The sequence below is a fragment of the Patiria miniata genome, unplaced genomic scaffold (assembly GCF_015706575.1).
Source record: "Patiria miniata isolate m_02_andy unplaced genomic scaffold, ASM1570657v1 HiC_scaffold_7, whole genome shotgun sequence".
NCBI classification, from domain to species: domain Eukaryota; kingdom Metazoa; phylum Echinodermata; class Asteroidea; order Valvatida; family Asterinidae; genus Patiria; species Patiria miniata.
Window position 1 is genome coordinate 14,664,689 of NW_024037074.1, and position 18,692 is coordinate 14,683,380.

Below are 18,692 nucleotides of genomic sequence, written 5' to 3' on the forward strand. Positions count from 1 at the left end.
CATTAGCTTCTACGGGCGAACCATAATTGCTTAATTTCATTAAGGACCCAAGCCGCGTTCGGTTGATGCACCCGGATCACAATCAAGTCCGTCATTACGTCCTGCTACGTTCCCAGCGTGATGATGCTGTACAACGGACTATTATAATGGATGTATTCCATTAAAGAAGTCTACCGATCATTCTCGGAGATCCGTTAAATGTCTTTATATCACGGCAGGATTCAAGGTTCAAGATTGTTTGTTACTATTAAAATAAGAAAAAAATCCGGCCCTCTTGTGTTACTAAGAACTAACTAACCTCTCATGCATTCAAACTCTTCGGGAGAGTTGGTGGAGCATGATCCCTTTAAATAATGCATTTTGCAAAAAAAATGTCTTTTGCGGAATATTGATTGGTATGGCCTACTTTCACTGAGTGTTGACCCATAAACAGCGTGAGCCTGAAGCCATTAATGGAATAATTGAGGCAATCCAACATTCATCGATTTACTTCAGGGGAGATCTTGCTGTCTATAGTTAGCCCCTAGAATTCAAAACGTAAAACAGCCGTAGATTTGATTTCAATAGCTGGGAATCTGCCTTGCGAATATATATCGCAATTGATGATGAACCATGCCCGGGGGAACCACAGTGGCAAATGAAGCCCAAAATAGGAGCCTCTTACGCACTAAGTGACGCCTTGGAGTATTTCGGTACGCTACTGCCGCTTGAGGCGGCACATCTAACACCTGTCTGGGGCGCACTTTCTGAGGCATGGCCTGGATTTATGACCGAGTTTATTCGCTGATTATCGCCTTACGGTCGGATTTATGATGTCAAATAACGCAGTAAGGCACGGCAAAATGCAATGCGGTTTGTTTGTACATTCATACCATAACACATTGAGTTAAATTTACCGCCATCCCTTTAGCGAGCCTTAAGGCGCGATCGTACTGCGCTCATCACAGGCGCCATTGCAGGCTGTAAGTTGTATTTGACACCTCTTTCGAGACACGCGTCCATTTGTATAAGAATTCAGACAGGAACTATGATAAATAATTCCAATCGCGCACTTTTAAATAATGTATAGAACACAAAGAGGCTGTGAACACAGGAACGAGAAACGACTTACCCATCGAAGAATCGAGACTGTCCCTCAAATGTATTTTGGTATAGGATCCCATTGCGCTATACGATCGTGCGTATAGTCGCACATGTGACCCTTTAAGTGAAAGATTCATACCACATAGGAACCCTATGATGTTTACGATGAGACATTAGTCAATTTACGAGGCTTTTAAGAAAGGGCAATATAAGATGAATTTACACAGAACTAACACTCAATCGATATTACACGGTGTTCATTCGCAATCAATGCGCAAGTAATTCGTGCATGACTGCAAAGCTCGGCCACCACCAGAGGACTCAGACAGTCTGTATAAATAAAGACAGCGCTCCAGCTCGTAAAAATCTCATCCTATACGAATGGTATTAAAATGTCTCTTCAATCATAAATGCGTTCGATAATCGTCACTGTTAAGATCTGACCGTGCTACATGTTTGCAGAAGCTTCAACTGTCATACATGAGATTCGATATTGATCGAGGCTTAAGTACCTGACAAAAACTATAGACAGACTAAACATGACAGAGTACTTTTTTATATCCGTGTGCAAATACGGGTATAAACTTCACCACCGATTGCAATAGCCTTGTTTCCAAAAATAGTAAACCAATCGAAATTACCATAACACACGATGGAGAAAATGAGCTGGCATAGTATTTTCTTTAATAGTGAAACATTTAATTGCTTTGTTGTTTTGCAACTGGCTTTGCCTTTATTTTAGGAGACATTTGGTATGTTTTACAGTACGATGAATAGCGCTGTAAAAATTGAAACCCATGTATTTTCTCTTGATAGCATTGGATATTAGTAAGAATCCAAATGGTAGAGTACATCAAAGCATGGAAGTCGCGGGGGGCAAGGAGGGGCCGTTCTTGCAGGAAAAGCAACCAAAAAAAAAAAAGAGGAAAAAAGGAAAAACAAAACAAAACAAAAACCCATGCGGACATGGGCGTCCGCAGGGGTGTCAATGGGGGTGGGTGCCCCCCGCAAATCCCCCAACCCACCCTCGAAAAATTGATAAATTGAGAACATGCTAGAGAATGTACAAGGATTTAGGGAAATCTTTGCAACCCTCTGGAAGAAATCCTGGCGACGCGCATGCACCCAAGTCCTTGTGCGTTACCTACAAGTGTAATCTATAACACTTCGGTTTTCTTTTAAATTTAATTTAATTAACTACCATTCTGCCTCTTCACTTGTTTTGTTTCAGATACAAAACAGGAAACATCAGAAGATTCGGGCCTTACAAAAGTGAGTATTATTTTGCCATCAATTGAAGTATAGCACTCTCACTATATGAATTTTATTGAATACCAAAATGAGTGACTTCCTCAAGCGAATGATAACCAAAAATTTAATTCATAATTTCGCTCTTTTGCAAACTCAACATATCAAGATTGATGTTTTTAAAAAATTGCTCACAACCTCAGCCCGTGTGCACGAATAATATATCCGGTCTTCAATCCGGATCTTGGCTGCCCACGTGTCTGGGACCAAGCATAATCGTAATACAAGCTCGGATATGCATGGGTGGATCTGCCTGAAAACATATTAAGCATGGTGTTAATGCGACACGACCTCCAACATAAAATGCACCCCTTTACCTTTATGTTCTCATCTTTTCGTAAATTACACGCGCAACAAATTTACACATGAACGATTCAAGTACCGCGTATATGGGTCCTCGGATTTTAATTTAAAGTCCATTTACGGCAGCCAATTGCATCTTGAGGTATAGGTGGTAATGAATCAATCTGCCCTGTATAACTACAGCATAACTATTTTTCTTCTTGAAAATATACTTGAAATTGATGTAACTGCATTTATCAAATTACTCTTATCATTGGCACGCATCGCCAAGATCAATTTTCTACCTCTGAAATTGCTTCGGATAAAATGATACATTCTATAGGATGTGTACAATGCTTGCGATAGTGTTTTCGAAATGATGTTTTGATGTGTTTTTCATGACATGACATTTTCCTTGTGTATAGAGTATGGGACTATGGGTGTGTCTTTTGATTGAAAAAACAAGTCTGATATTTTTCTGGCGAACCAAACCATTTCGCAATCTCTATTCATACTCCTCATGTTTTGGTGTCAAGTTTCAACTTCAAAATCGTCCGTGTAATTAACTTTGTCTAGCATGCGTCCGGTCAAGCAACTTCATTAAATCATCTCGGAGGAAAATTAGCCAGCCTTCTGGACAAAATGCCGCTGCTATAGCACTCCAAAACACGCGGAGATTCGCAGCAGAAGACACAAATACGCCCACGATCTGGACAGAATCCACCTTAATTGATGAAATCTAGGGGGGATTTGAAGCCGTAAACCCAGCCAAGCTTTGGTGTCCACAACAAGCTTGAAATTTTTCACATGCGTGAAATCAGTTGTACCTCTAAGTGATATCGATCAAAGACAGGTGTTACTTTTTCTAAGAGATTTCTGAGTTGGTTTCCACCGAATACCAACTTCTCTCTCTTACTGATCTTGTCCCAAGATTTGGGATTTGTTTCGGTTGTTAGTTTTCCTTGCTGTAACTGACGTCACTAAAAGCGACATATGTTGTCATGGCAACCACATTATCGCGGATGTCATTAGGTTTCTGGCTGGTTTATTCGCCTCTAATGCGTTGTACCTTTCCGCGTCTGGAGCGCGTTAGGGCAGATGGCAGCTTGTTATAAAACGTCTTGGATAGTGTTCCTTCAGCACTTTGCAGATCATGTGTGAAATCGGGCTTTGTTCCGGTTCATTTCAGGAAGAAAACTGAGCGAGCCGTGCATAATATGGCCTGCAGCTGTAATGAACATAGAAATTGCTCCCAGAAATTGATGTCAACGTTTGATTAATATGTATGTTACCTCAAACGGATGCTTAAGTTATGTTTATGTTTCAGTTGATTAAAACTCCTCTGCCATTTACATTCAACTTGAAAACTTGTGTTTGTTTTTTCATCAAGTAAATGAGAAATTAATTTTGCAGTATGTTAATCATTGAGCTTAACTTTGTGCTATATAGGCCTATACGGAAGACGGATAGTGCCACTCAATGAGTGTGAATATATTTTTTTGGTACGTGTGGAAATATTTTTTGTACGCCAGATAATAAGTGGCACCCAAAAAATACATTCACACGCACCAAAAAAATATATTCACACTCATTGAGTGGCACTATCCGTCTTCCGTATATATACAACAAACAGATTAATATTGTATATTGACTTGTGCAATTCTTTCTTTAAACATAATCAATTGTTATAGAATGAAATAAATGTCGTCTCCCGTGGTAACTACAGACATAATTTAATTTATCTACGTTATCCTTGGTTTAAAAAAAACAAGCTGTATATCCACAATGAGGTCACGTGATGAACCATGAAACTATCGACGATTGAGATAAATTGCCGGAGAGAAACGGGCAAATTGACGTAGAATGTTGGTGATTGCGAAGGAACAAAAGTAAACCCATCGGGTGCACTGAGGTATTGCTCGATTTACAAACAGAATGAAAACAGTTGATTAAACAACTCCAGAAAAAAAACCTGAAGAAAGTAATTGAGTATAATATTTGCCGAGGCCTGTTTGCCCGCAAAACCCCCACTGACCGTGAAATTGCGGCATCTGACCCGGACAAATCTTCCATAATAACCCCTCGAGTCGCCATCCATTCGGCCCGCAGCTTTGAGGTTCTCCTTGTGGACTTAAAGAGTTAAATGTCAGAAAATCGAATTTCGTCTAAGCCGGTGTCCCATAGGAAAAACCGGCAATTAAACTCCATCGTTGTCTCCCATGACTGCGCCTCTAGCTTTAACCGTATTTTTTTTTTTCATCGTCGATATTTATAATATTGTCTAAATCGCACATCACATTCATACCAAGTGCGGTCTATACTCTTTTCACTACGAACCAAATGAAGTTTTTGGTTGCGATTGCATTTCACCCGATCAAAACTAAAATCTTCATAGATGAAATGTTGACGTGATAAAATGATGTGTTTTCGACCCTTTTGTCTGGGACAAACGTGTTTAAGATCGATAGCTTATCAAAGTACGCGACGCACAAAATAGATCGAAACTAACAGGCCATCAAATTGGCTCGGAGAGGAATTTGGGCAAGGAGTCTTGGCATTGCTAGATACTAGGCCTACTTCTAGCTGAATTTGCCAATACTTCCATGGTATCGATTTCCTTCACTTTGTTTTACTCTGTTTTGGAATAACCCTTACCTAAACAGATTGTCTTCCTCGACCATTATATATAAAAGCTGGCGCGGGAATTTGAACTTAACTTAGCCCTTGTCACATTCTACAAGGTATCCATATGGATACAAGGCAAAACTCTTAAGGATTGGCAATTCAATGAAACTTGGGGTGTAAATTCATATTTTGGTCGAACGGTTTGTCGTTTTATACCTACCGGTAATTTGTTTATAGGGATTATGTTAAAAATATCATTGTTTAATTTATTAACTGTCCAGGGATTTGGTATTCTCTAAAAGGTTATCACCATGATGACATTATTGCTAACAATATCAATTGTTATTTAATGTTTCAAAACGGATATTTTTTTCTTTAACTCGACTCGTCAATTGTATTACATGTACTCTATTAGGTTATATAGCCAGTAGTTCAGATTGAATTGGTTTGCGTTTCTATACAAACCGCAATATAATCTCAATTCGTTCAAAATGTTGTTTCCGTTCGATTCATCGTTGTTGTATCTCGACGTTACCTAAAATAAACGTACCCAGTTGAAAATTTCTTCAAATTACAAAATACAATACACGGTTGAGCGCTGATAAGCTAAAGGGCAAAGGGAGTGACGACTCACAATAATAGGATCGATAGAGCCTTGACGTGTGTTAGGGCGGTGTTCGGAAATGTCATGTTTGTCAAAAGAGACATTTAATAAAATATCGTCATGATTGCTATTGAGCTTGATTGCAGGAATACTTAGGGAGGGAAATTGACAAAAAAAACAAGTGGGATATAGCTCAGCAAGTCTGACTGCTGAAAACGACAGTTTATCAAAACAAACTGTATGTTCACATTATTATTTATAGCATTGCATGTTATTCGGCTTTCAAACTGAGGCGCCTTATCTTACGTTCATTGAGTGATACTGTCAGGAAGCAAAGAGCTATAGAACTGCCACCGATTGGTAACTTTTCAGATACAATCAAACTGGAACGATAGTGAAACATTAACTTCAGGAAAACGTGCACTTGAGATTATTGCGTTGTCACCAAATATATAGGCAAAGACCAGAGAGTACATTGTTTTCTTTTCGTAGTTGTCTTCCACATTCTCTGAAATATTTTTGAGCTAGCCAGGCGTAACCAGATATCAAAACAATGTTAATCGTTTGATGTAATAGTCCATGAAACACATTTCAAATCGTTGTTCAATATACATAATATATTGCTGTGCTGTTTAACAAATAAATAGACTTAAAATAAAATAATTGTTGTGGTTTATTTTAAAATTAAACAAATAAAATAATGAAATCAGCACTATACTCACATTTTACCGTAATTAAGAATAATTCTTTTGGATGGATGTGCTTTTAGAAATAGCATGTAAATGAAGTACCTATATCAGCACCATATGTTCTTTGCACTCAAAAATGCCCTATATGGAAATTTGAGTCCTTTGCTATGGTAACAATCAATTGTTGTCATTTACCTGTTCAGCATGAGCAAGGCAACAGCATTTGAGTACGTGTCTTATCATCAAGGTCAAATTGTTATTGTGTCTATAGAAATAGGCGCGTGCGTCCAAGTTGCCCGCATCGGCGGGGTCGAAATTTCAAGGTAAATCGATGATTTAATCACAATGACAGAGTTGGAAATTTAAGATCGAGTCCTCGGAACCACAGCACGCGGAGAGAGGAAAAAGCAGCACTGATAATTAAATCTTATATTTTAATATTATTAAGTTGTATTTCATATTTTCTTTGCTCTAGTTTGATAACGCTTCGTTGAGACCTTGGGAGAACAAAGCAAAATCCATATCTAAATGGAAAGAAAAAAGACACGTATACATTCAAATTTCAGTAGCGCATGTACAAACGAATTGTAAATTGCATGCAGTTGGATGCTACATTATAATGCCTTGTTTCCTTAATGTTTTCACTGACATCAAAAGTATTTTTCATGCTCCATCTTTTTAAATCTCATCTGTTAAATCTCACCATAATATGCCTGCAGCTGCGCATTCGCTAATAAAATAAAATTCATTTTCAAAAAAAAATACCAATTCCGTGTTCTTTCTTGAAATTTACAATTCTCAACTCTTTTTTTTTGGGGGGGGGGGGAGTTCGTTCGACTTTTTAAAGTTATTGTATTGTCTGTTTCCTTTGTTTGTTTTTGTCTTTGGAGGATGTATTTTTCCATTGGAAATCGTTACACATCAGTTAGTTTTCATTTCATGAACCGTATTCAATGCAGCATTGCAGCTAGCTTGTAGTGTGTCATTTGCAATGGAATATGATCAAGGCGCGTGTGTAGGCGTACTTTAATCATAGCTAATGCCCATAGGTGTAGCGTGGGTGATGTTGACGAGTGAAAGCTTTAGTCAGAGTACTGTGGGTGGACATCTATGTATTATGAGTGTCACGAATAACATATTGCAGGTTAAGAATCGCAAAACTCATTAGAATCATGTCCGCATTATGACAAAAGAAAAGAGACAGGTCGTGATCGAACTCCTGCTACAGAAGTGTTGTTTGCATGGGTTGGAAAAAAGCTTCCTATATCAGTAGTATATACGCTACCTGGTTCGAATTCTGTTTCGAAAACGATGAATGCTATTTTTACTCCTGCCTTTTTTCCCTTGTCATTCTTCATTTTTTTCTTCGAGTTTTTGGGTCCTGTAATGTTTCCCTGATTCACACAACCATAATGGGTAACAGCTATACGAGCGATAACTAGAAGTGAAGAGAAGTACTGCTTGTACCATCCTTAGATTCAGTATATTCTCAGTGGCAAGACTAAGTCTTGTTCGTGGTGCATAACCCCTTTAATGATTTAGACATATTGTATAAGTGATGGGTTACGGCAGTGAACATGGCAGTTTTAATTTACTAACTCCTTAATGTCTCGTGTCGATTCTCCTGCAAGTTGATCACCAGTGTCAACATACGGCCTTTCTCGAACCGTCACCAAGCTAGCTGCACGCCCATTCATAATATGTCACTTGTCTCCCAATTTGAAGTGCATGAACAGGCAACATAAGATCGCTGTCATCACGACTCCCTACAGTCCCTTCCTCTCTCAACACGATACCGATGAATTCTGAATCCAAACACCTTGGAGAGACAACTCTTCATTAATCATGTCTCATCATCTCGTGTTTATATCTCAAGTCCCCGCATCAAAAAGCATCAACAATTCAAGTCATGCGCTGCGTAGGTACGGTGTGCATCATCCGTTCTGATCTTAAGCTGTTTTTGGTGACGCTTTTCCTGTCTGGCCTAATGTTACTTGACAGACCATATATATTTTTGCAGTCAATTATTTGGTAAAAATAAATGTCTCGGTTTTGAAATATTACCCAGTTTAACATCCAATTTTTAGATTTCAAAATTGGCACATCGGTGCGTACTAGCAAAAGCTCCAGCGGTTAACAAACACGATTTAGGAGTCACTAACCCATCACTTGTTTTTCATAAATTTGCGAACTCTGATTGCACTGACCTCAGTTTCATTTGTATCGTTCATCTAGCACTCTTGTTATCGCCACCCACGTAACGCTAATGCATAGGATAGAGTTTCAACTCGTTATTTCCCACTAGATTAACGAGGATGGCCTTTTGGGCAGGTTGTACAGGACAATAAATTGACCGGTTATATTGTACCCACGGTTTTTGATTGATGCCATTTTCGCAGAAAATGTTAATGGTGTTGTAAGGAAAGGTTAATGCGTCCATATCCCACAGAATGAGACTTAGGGTCATTTTTCACTTACATGTTGCATTTTTGTATGCATTAGAGAGCGAACTTATTATTTTTTTAGCCCGTTATTTGAGTGTAATGCATTTTGACATCCTGTAGAATATGAACATTTTGTGGGTAAACTCGTTGACATTTCAAATAATTGATTTCCAGCGTGGAAGGTTTGTTCAAGTGTTCCAAAATAATAGCTCTGGCGACTTCAAACTCGTTTCGTTTTGTTTTGTGTGCTCGTGACACCAATGAAGTCCTTATAATTAAAACCGTATATCGTCTTTGGTATGATTCAAAGCTGGACATTTACAAAAAAATAAAAAGGGGGAATTTTTTGAGTTAAAAAAGCCATCAGCTATGTCATCCGAAAACAATAAAAGCATTCACCGAGCCACAGTAACAACAACACCTAAATGTGAAAACAGGATGTTTTTATTGATATTACAGCGGCGGATCCAGGCATTTTTGGAAGGGGGGGTTTCATCAGCAAATCAATGCTGAAATGTAGAAAAAAAAAATTTTCTCCGCACACTTGGCCTCCGTCAAATCAATCGGTGGTGTGTGGGTGTTGGGGTGGGGGGGGGGGGGGCTCGTACCATACTTTTAATGGGGGCGCTGTCCAAATCCGACAAGTTTGGAGAACATAACAAAATGTTGCCGCACGAAACAAAGTGTCTTAGCATACGATAGATGCAATTGCATTTCATTTTCACCATTTGGATTTATTATTCATATCAGAAAAAATGGTATGACTAATTGACCCTGTGGTTATTGCTTGGAATTTTTTTTCAAAGACACTTATACGGAAATAACCCGGGTATTTGGCATGGATGACTGATTTTATTATCGTCGATCGTTTAAATATTTAACGAACTTAAAAGTAGAATGTACGTTTTTTTTCTCCCTCAACTTCGTCTACTGACGATAGCACTCATTCTGATGAAGGCGGTAGATCTCAAGAATGCCTATGTGGCCTATTAATTACAATCGTCTTCAAGCAGGTGATCGTCACTCTGTGGTGTAGCATTACAAGTGGCTGTAACATTAGAAGACCGGTGAACATGAACCGTGCGCGTACTGGCTTTTTACTAACTTTGAGAGCAGATACTTGTGCACGTTCTGCAGGTTTCTTTTTTTTCAGAGGCCTTACGGAGATTTACAAAAAGACGAATTGTTACAGCGATATATCTGTCCCTATAGGCGCTTCAGACTTACCTTTTAGTTATGTACGTTCTGAAATATACACATTTCTCAATGAAATCACTTTTGTTACCCATCAGCAGTTGTGCCTAAAAAGTCATGCATTATGGCCACATTTGCTATTTGTTGTTCAAATTTGTTGACGTGACAGAGAATTCCAATAGTTAATGAGAGATCTCCAATTGTACGTAAATGTAGAATGTATTTGTATTTATTTGTTCTTGTAGGCTAAGGATACAGTGGAGACGGGAGTAGAACCGAAGGAAAGCAAGAGTAGTGAAGAGGAGAAATCTTCAGAAGAAACAAAAGGTTCGTTTCATATAGGGCAAGTCATCGTTACAAATTCATGTACATACGGCTGTCTTCGATGCAGATGAAAATTATGTAACAGCTTCTCTGAAAATGGAAGTCGTAAAGTTGAAGTGGAGGTTTTGAAGTTTGTTACTAATGAATAAGGAAGAATGAAAATTTGTAATGTACAACCTTGTCAGATGATTATTCAGGTCTTTTAAATATTAATAAATCAGACACATAAAGAGAATCAACTTTTGTTTTTGCAAATATTGCGCAATCGGCTCCAACCAGGATTTGCTTTCAAATGCTTGGTGTAAAGGTCTCGACCTTCTCAAGAAAAAGCCCTTTTTTAATAATCTTATGTCAAATTTATTGGACAGAAGATGCAGTGTCGAAAGAGGCGACAGAGGTTATAGAAGGCTCAGGACTTGATGAGACAGATGTAAAGGAAGACACAATCGAACCAAATGAGGAAGTTACAAATTACAAGGACATCGAGACCGATGACAACAGTGTCATCACCAATGACAACAATGAGCCGTCGTACACAGGTATGCATCCAATTCTCACAAGCTCAGTTTTTTACCGATGCATTTCAGTCTTGCCAATTAGAGAAATGACAGCTTATTACAAAACATATTAACATCAACAGTTGGCTTCAAATTTTAGGCAATAAAATACTTATAGCCCTTGCAGAAGAATGCGTTTGATATCACGAGTTATTTTCAATTAAAAAGTTAAACCAGACAAGGCATTTCCAGTAAAGCTGGTCTAAAAGCGCAGAAATTTCTATTCAATTGATTCCGAATGGAATGAAATTGGCGTTAAGAGGTATGCGATAGCACTGCCCGGCTTGCCCAGCTCACAGGTGACACTCAGTGAATGGGTCATTCATTCATTCAGTCGGGGAGTCAGTCGGGGAGTCGGGGAGTCAGTCAGTCAGTCATTAGATTTAAAGAGGACCACAGGCTGGCCCTCTGGGACCAGCAAAAATATATTACATGAAACACGAAATGTATTTGTTATTTATTTTGTTAATGTTCGTTTCCAAGATAGTAAGCACGAATTGCCAAAAACACCTGCCCCTTTACGCTGCCGAATATGTCACCATAAATGGTGGCAGAAGTGGGATTAGCTTTGCTTTCTTCTAATTCTCCGTCGTATTTTCAGGTTCTTTTGGCAACGACTTGGAAGACTACCGTCTCACCGAAGAAGACGCCATGGAACTCTTGCGGGAACTCGCCAACCCAGCTCAGGTGGCGCTCTTCATCATGGAGACTGATGACGTCACAGGCTTCCTGCGATCAGTACAGATGCTGCAAGATCAGGGATTTGTAAGTGAAGCATTAATTTTGATGATTTTTGTTTTAGCAAATAAGGCTTTGCCAAATTTATTGATAATAAAAAAAATTGAACTGTCATTTCTATTTTTTCCCTTTTGAAACGATATTTTGCGGAAATGTAGGAATGTTTCAACTTTATTTTATTTGAACTGTTGGAACTGTTTCAAGGAAAGTCTATTCAGAAATGTACGCTAATGGACTGTCATTTTCTTGCGGCGAATGGTTTAATCTTTCCTTTTTTCTTGTTTTACTATACTCAAAGTGAACATTTTCACTATGTATATTCTGCTGACATTATCTCTATTTGTGCCGTTACTCGTATCTATGGCATCTTTCCATTATGCATTATACTCTTGTTGAACTGCCATTTTCTGCGGACATTTTATCACAGAAATCTCTTTTCCATTTCTTTTTTGATGAATGATTGACGATCTTCTCCTCAGATCAGCGAAGAGTACGCCTTCTTCCTAAAGGAAGCAGTATCCCAGGAGTTGGAGCAGCTTCTTTTGATGCAAGATGAGGAGATGTATGGAGATCCACTGGAGCTTCAGAATCCACAGCCCATCGAAAATGATTACGTGAGTACACGGTCTGACACTGAGGAAGATCGAGGCTGGATTTGGAAAAGTATCCACGTTTGCTCTCCGTTTGCCGTTTATTATGTGGGCATCACTTCTAAGATTTATGTTTGTGTCTTCACGTCAGTGGTGTGCGAGTAATATTTCCAGAGCACATAATCAATTTTGTTTTCTTGTTTTGGTTTTTTTTTTTGGCAGGTTAATGAGATAATGAACAGACCCATCCCTTATTTCCCGGATGATTACTTCGACAACGCCCTCCCGTACCAAGACACCGATTTCTACCCCGAAGTTGAGAACTATGACATCTTTCAACAACCGTACTCGGAAGGTAAATTATCACTGCAAATCTTCATTGAGATTTGTGTTTTAATAAATGAAGTTGTCCTTTATTAACCAGATGTAAACATAAACAGCAAACCTTGCCTTGGGTCCTTCATAAAACGAACAAAGGAATAAACAACCCAACGAACGTATAGATACAAATAATTTGCTTCTGTCTGTTATCTAATTCGAAAGTTTTGTATTCTTTTTTATTTTAGAGACAATGGCACTTGCAGAAATCGCCAACATTATTGCCGACCAAATTGAGAATGGAGAGATGTCAACAGCAAGAGGAGAAAGAATAATTGGTGAGACGAGACGGGATTTGTTCAAATCGGTGAAGTTGGTTGCTAACAGCAGCAGCGTAAACGAAATTCATCTTTCTTTTATAGCAACATAAAGGATAAACATTTTAGATTTCCTGTGTTGTTTGTGTTACAGACATACTTTCACAGCTTCTACCCGAGGGCTTCTGGCAAGACGATGACATCTCAGATGAGATGATGGAGGAGATGGGAGAGGCCTTCGCCAATCTGTACCCGGAAATTCCGATGGGGGAAGGGTACCAGACCTACGAGACGGAAAACGACGAGCCGCTACCGGGAGGTGAGCGACACACGGAGGAGGATGTGGTCGTAGATGAAGAGGGGCGTCCTGTGGCTAAGATGGTTAACATGCAGGAGGAGCAAGAGATGGAGACAGGAGGTGAGGAAGCAGGAGACGAGGAACTGGAGAAGGAACTACTGGAGATGGAACCTGACACAGCAGATGAAGTCGAAAAGGCACTTCAAGGTCAGTCAAGTAAGGTGGATGTTGTATATTCAGCCTGAATGAGATTTCAGGCTTGGCTGATTGAGAACAGAAATCAGGTGGATGTCAATTGACTTAATGTGAAAGTGAATTATAAGTGTGAAGAACTTTACTCGCATGCTGACAGGGTAGGGAAAAACATGTTATGGGCCCTCTAGGCTAACCGCCGAGAGCATATCAGACCAAAGGACAATTGTGTTATAAACTGTGGTTCTCAGAGCAATGATCGAGCTAGTTACTTCGATTAGTGTGTTTGCAAAGGTCTCAGAAATTACACAGATACATGAAACGAAAGTGTTACAATTCAGCAAGATTTTGATGTAGACCATGATAAGTACAGTTCTGTATTAAGTTTAAAAAAAGAGTAAAATACAAAATATTAAATAAAAAAGTTCAAAAACAAAAGGTCGACTGCAAAGCTTGATTACAAACACGACTGAAGCACAAGTAGCGTTGTTGTTAACACTATTGTTTTTATTTCACTTTTTGGAACAGATGTTGAGAAGCTTGCAACGGCTGATGAGGAAACTGAAGAAGAAATGAACGAAGAGACTGCCAACGCTGGCTTGGAGGATCTTGTCTTGCTGCTGGATGAAGGTGGGTGGCGCTTGTCAACATCAATGCCAGTAGGCGCTTTTGTGCAGTCTCAATGAGTCATTGGGGGCCCGGGCGGGAGGGTTCAAATCCTTTGGCTCATCTCCAGATTCTGCTTTAAGAGATTTTAAGCCTCTGCCTTGTGAGAGTTTAGCTCAATATGGACCTCGATCCGCTTCAGTAACAGTAACTACTATTATATGTGGCCAACTGTTGGAGTATTTCCATTTAATTTTGACTTTGAAAGATTTAAAAGTGGAAGACAGAGACAAAGCGAAAACCTAAGACGAAGATAAAGAAGAAAAAAAGTAAGACTGCTGCAAACTGCTTACTGACTGGATGGACCTGAAATATATAAATCTAAAAATTGGTGTGGCCTGACGTTGCGAAATTAGCAAGTTCTTCTTCAGAGGCTGAAAAAACCAGCCTCTTCAGCCTCTGAAGAAGAACTTGCTAAGTTCGCAACGTCAGGCCACACTAATTTTTAGACGAAGATAAAGAATACAAGGATTTCTCTTTCCTAAAAACAACAGTGAGCATATCCAACGAATTGAGAAATGACGCAGTCCATCCGGTATTTCTAGAAACACTTTAAAACAACTGTGCGGAGTTAGTTATTATGAACGAATTGTAAATAAAAAAAATTGTCAGTTCATACGGTTATTTGACCACAAGGAAAATGGTTTGTTAGATTGTATGAATTTTCCCAATCTCTCTTTCCCCCTTCTAAACCTTGATTGAGTTGTGTCGGTTTGCCCTGGTGTTTCCCTTTACTTTTTGTTTACAATGCAACACCTGAAATGGCAGGTGATATCAGGTCAGACAGGTGTGCTTGTTGCGGCTCCTTGTTGTTTCACTTTTGGTTCTGTGGTTTTTACATCACGCCTGTGATCGGATTGTAATTTCTAGATTACAGGTGTTGCATTGAATTTTTCGGTTCTAGTTGCGAGTGACAGGTGAAAGGGGCTTCCTTATTTTGTAATCACGACACCTGCGGCTACGGAATAACGAATTGCCGCTGTCTTGAGGCTTGGAAGTTACACCTGCTTAATTGTGTGTTTTTATTCCAAGAGTTTGAGCTACTGATGTGTTTACGCATTTCTTGCGTTGCTTTGATTATAAAACCTCGTTCATAACCCTTTGTCCAATCTCTTGGGATCAAGGTGTTCGTTTGAAATGATAGTGATTTTTTTTAAACCGATTCGTCCATGTTAAGTGGTATACAAGTTTTGGGGAAAAGCAAAATACACATATTTAATCTGATCAATCATTCTCATTCCTTTAAATTTTCTTTGGAATTATATTTTGAATATTTGTTGTAAAACTAAAAGTGCCTTATTGCAGCAGGCCATGGTATTTTCGCCCCTTGCATAAATGAAAGCATTCATCTTTTAAGCATTTCGTACAACGTCAATAGGAATGGCACATATTGTTGTTATGGGCTCTGTACTGTTTCAATTTTGTTTTCTTTATGGAAAATGGATTTTTCCTTTAAATTTAGTTTGATTTTTTCCCTGCGATTTCAGGTAAGATCTCGGATGAACTTCTTAAGGAGCTTGGTCTCACCAAGGAAGATCTGATGGAACTAACGGGGAGTCAGCACAACACGGACGGCGTGGAGGGAGACTCCAACAAGCCCTGAGTTACCAAGACCGAGGATCTCAATACATCCATGTTATTTTACGTTCTAACATTCGTAAAAACAAAAATACGACCAAAAGAAAAAAAAACACCTTGATTTGCTGACCGTAACTATACATACAAATTTACAACTCTTAATTTAGAAATTAAAAATTATCACAAATTAGTCGTCAATCTAATTTTTGTTTTAATGCAATCGAAGTGTAAATACTGAGTTTGAATATCGGCACGTGATTTTACGATAAACAACCCCATTTACACATAAATGTTTAGGATTTAAGTGATCCAGTTTAAATGATCGTTAGTCTAAGTTGGTCAAAGTGAAGATATTACTCCATCACAAAAATAGATAAAACATCATTTTAAAGAACCTGTGAATTAATTGACATTCGTAAGATTACATAAGTATATGAGTATAATTGTTGATGATGATTTGTTTCATTTGTGTTATTTCAGTTGATTGCACTATGTGTATATAACTCTTATACCGTTTCTTTTTCGTAGGTTCCACAAGCACTTGATTATACGTTATGTGAATAGGTGAATTTTTTCCCCATTCCTTTAATAGCTACATTCTTTCTTAATGAAACAAGAAACATAATACTCGCGAACGTCACACCTGCTATGTTTTAACAATAATTCATGATGAAATAATGCTTGTACTCAAGGTGTTACATTTAATAATGTGTTCGAGGAACGAAAGAGGACTGTTTCATACTCTCACATTCACCTTCTTTCAAAGTAATTGAATACAACATTGCCAGAAATCTACACATTCGTGAGAAAATCGCACCTTGTGTAATGATCGTTTCATACCTTTTTTCCTCACAATAGTTTTAAATCTTATTATTGGGTGGTTGCCGTTTGCCATTTGAAATATGTATCAGTTGGAAATTAAGTTTAGCACATTGTTTTAACTGGCCTTAGCCTATGTCATTTGAAGAAGTTTATTTATATATTTATCGTTTATTTGATTATACTTAAATAGAGATTTTCGGCTGTATTTTTATATTTCCATTATCGTGCAATGGCCGATGCGAAAGAATATAGCATTTTAATTAATCAGATGAAGTATTTGAAAGATGCAGTTCGATGTCATGTAATGATGAAACTTCCTGATAAAGACGGGAGAGTTGGTTGAATTCGAAAAACCAATCAACGTTCATGCAGCTAAAACAAAACAAACAAATATTAAACAACGAAATTGTTAAATGCAAAGGCTTTTGTAAATAGCGTGAGTATTGCAACTGTACTGCTTTAGACCTTTAGACAGTTTTAATTATTGATGACCATGGATGACGTCACTCTTGACCATCATTCTCTACCTATATGCATGGGGAGGGGTTTGGTTTGAGTAGCAAGTTGCAGCAGATCTGCATGGGTCGATCCAATTACATACAATTGCTAAGAAGAAACCTGTTGGTTAGCAAATCAGACGAGGACCAGTTACAAGCCATATACATGCAAGGGCGGATCCAGAACACAATTTTTTTTTTGGGGGGGGGCAAACAAAAAATGTGTCTCCCAAAAAGTGGGTCCAAAAATTACGGCGTGGGGTTCGGGGCCCGCTTAAGAACATTTTTTGGATTCTCGATGCTCTGTGGTGCGATCTGAGGCAATTTCTGACCACTTCAGCCATTTTTTTTGAGGAAAAGATGGTGGTGTACTCATTGCCTGCCTTTATTGCGACGTCACATAAACAAAAAATTGGTTTCTTTTTTTTGGGGGGCGGCATGGCCCCCTTTGGCCCCCCCCCCCCCCGGATCCGCCCTTGTATACATCATGACTCCTTGGTTGCCTAGCCTGCTTGCGTACTCAAATAATATTTAGAACTTAGCGGGTTCATTCAAGTGGGTTCTGGTGTAAAGATTTAAAAAAAATGGACACAGTATCAGCAGAAACCAAATGCACCAGATCGAATCCAATGTGTGGTTCAACAAGTTTGAGAACGCTGCCTGAAAAAGCGTAGGAAGTATTATTGTGGGTTCATGTACAAAATACTGAATTAAGCTAATGAACACTTTGCAATTGGATTAGTTTTGTTTAAAGATCTTGAAATGTCAAGCATGCTATAGCTATCAAGATCAATTTTGCAGTCAAAGTATTCGCCTGTAATTCATGGAATAAAGAGTAAGATTTCTATTTTGCCAGGAAACAATTGCGCTGTATATAAATGCCGGAATATTATTAAATAAACATAAACATAGTTATATAAACATAATCGGCACGCGTTGTAAATAATGGCGTATTTGTAATTTACCAAATTTATTGAGGGGAAAAAACCTATAAAATAAAGATCTATATTATTTACTGCTCGCAGTGTATTTTAAGAAACGTTATTATCTCTAAGATATGTCACCAAGCCATGCATGTTGTAGTATAGACTTACCATAGCCACAGCTTATGTCCTTGCCTGTGTAGATCAGACTATGATTATACAATTATTTATTACCATAGGAAATACTTTCTGGTGCAAATATATGGCCTGTAAATGCATTGCAAACGTATACTCGATGCATGGCGATTTGGGCGCTGTTTTCGAAACCTTTGCATCTTGACCGGCTTCGGTTTGAAGGGATGGGATAAACCTCTGATTTGGAGAACTCTGTCTCATATTAATGGGTCCATTAATGCTCCCGGACGATCAAATCTGTAATATGGGGCCAAAGTTCAGAGTCTGGATGTTTAGACATATGTAATAGGTTTTTTGAGTTAGTGATCTTGAAGCCTGAGATATATGGAGCCTCAGCCGGATACGAAGCCGATGTTTCGAAAACCACCGTAATCCACGAAAATGTGTAGCTGTCTCGATGTGTAATGAATGGTAGAAAACTATACCATGATATAGTCACCGTGTATAG

The 18,692-nt window shown here is 38.6% G+C and overlaps 1 protein-coding gene across 1 annotated transcript in view; it reads left to right on the forward strand.

Annotated features, from left to right (window-relative positions):
- LOC119746542 overlaps nt 1–17,356 on the forward strand; it is a 31,485-nt gene extending 14,129 nt beyond the window's left edge. The window contains exons 2-11 of the mRNA XM_038223522.1: nt 2,315–2,355; nt 10,475–10,556; nt 10,922–11,092; nt 11,712–11,875; nt 12,328–12,462; nt 12,661–12,793; nt 13,005–13,094; nt 13,228–13,578; nt 14,092–14,193; nt 15,717–17,356. Coding sequence (XP_038079450.1) covers nt 2,315–2,355; nt 10,475–10,556; nt 10,922–11,092; nt 11,712–11,875; nt 12,328–12,462; nt 12,661–12,793; nt 13,005–13,094; nt 13,228–13,578; nt 14,092–14,193; nt 15,717–15,832 — 1,385 coding nt within the window. The 3' untranslated portion in view covers nt 15,833–17,356. The remainder of the gene's footprint in view (nt 1–2,314; nt 2,356–10,474; nt 10,557–10,921; nt 11,093–11,711; nt 11,876–12,327; nt 12,463–12,660; nt 12,794–13,004; nt 13,095–13,227; nt 13,579–14,091; nt 14,194–15,716) is intronic.
- Nucleotides 17,357–18,692: the final 1,336 nt, after the last annotated feature.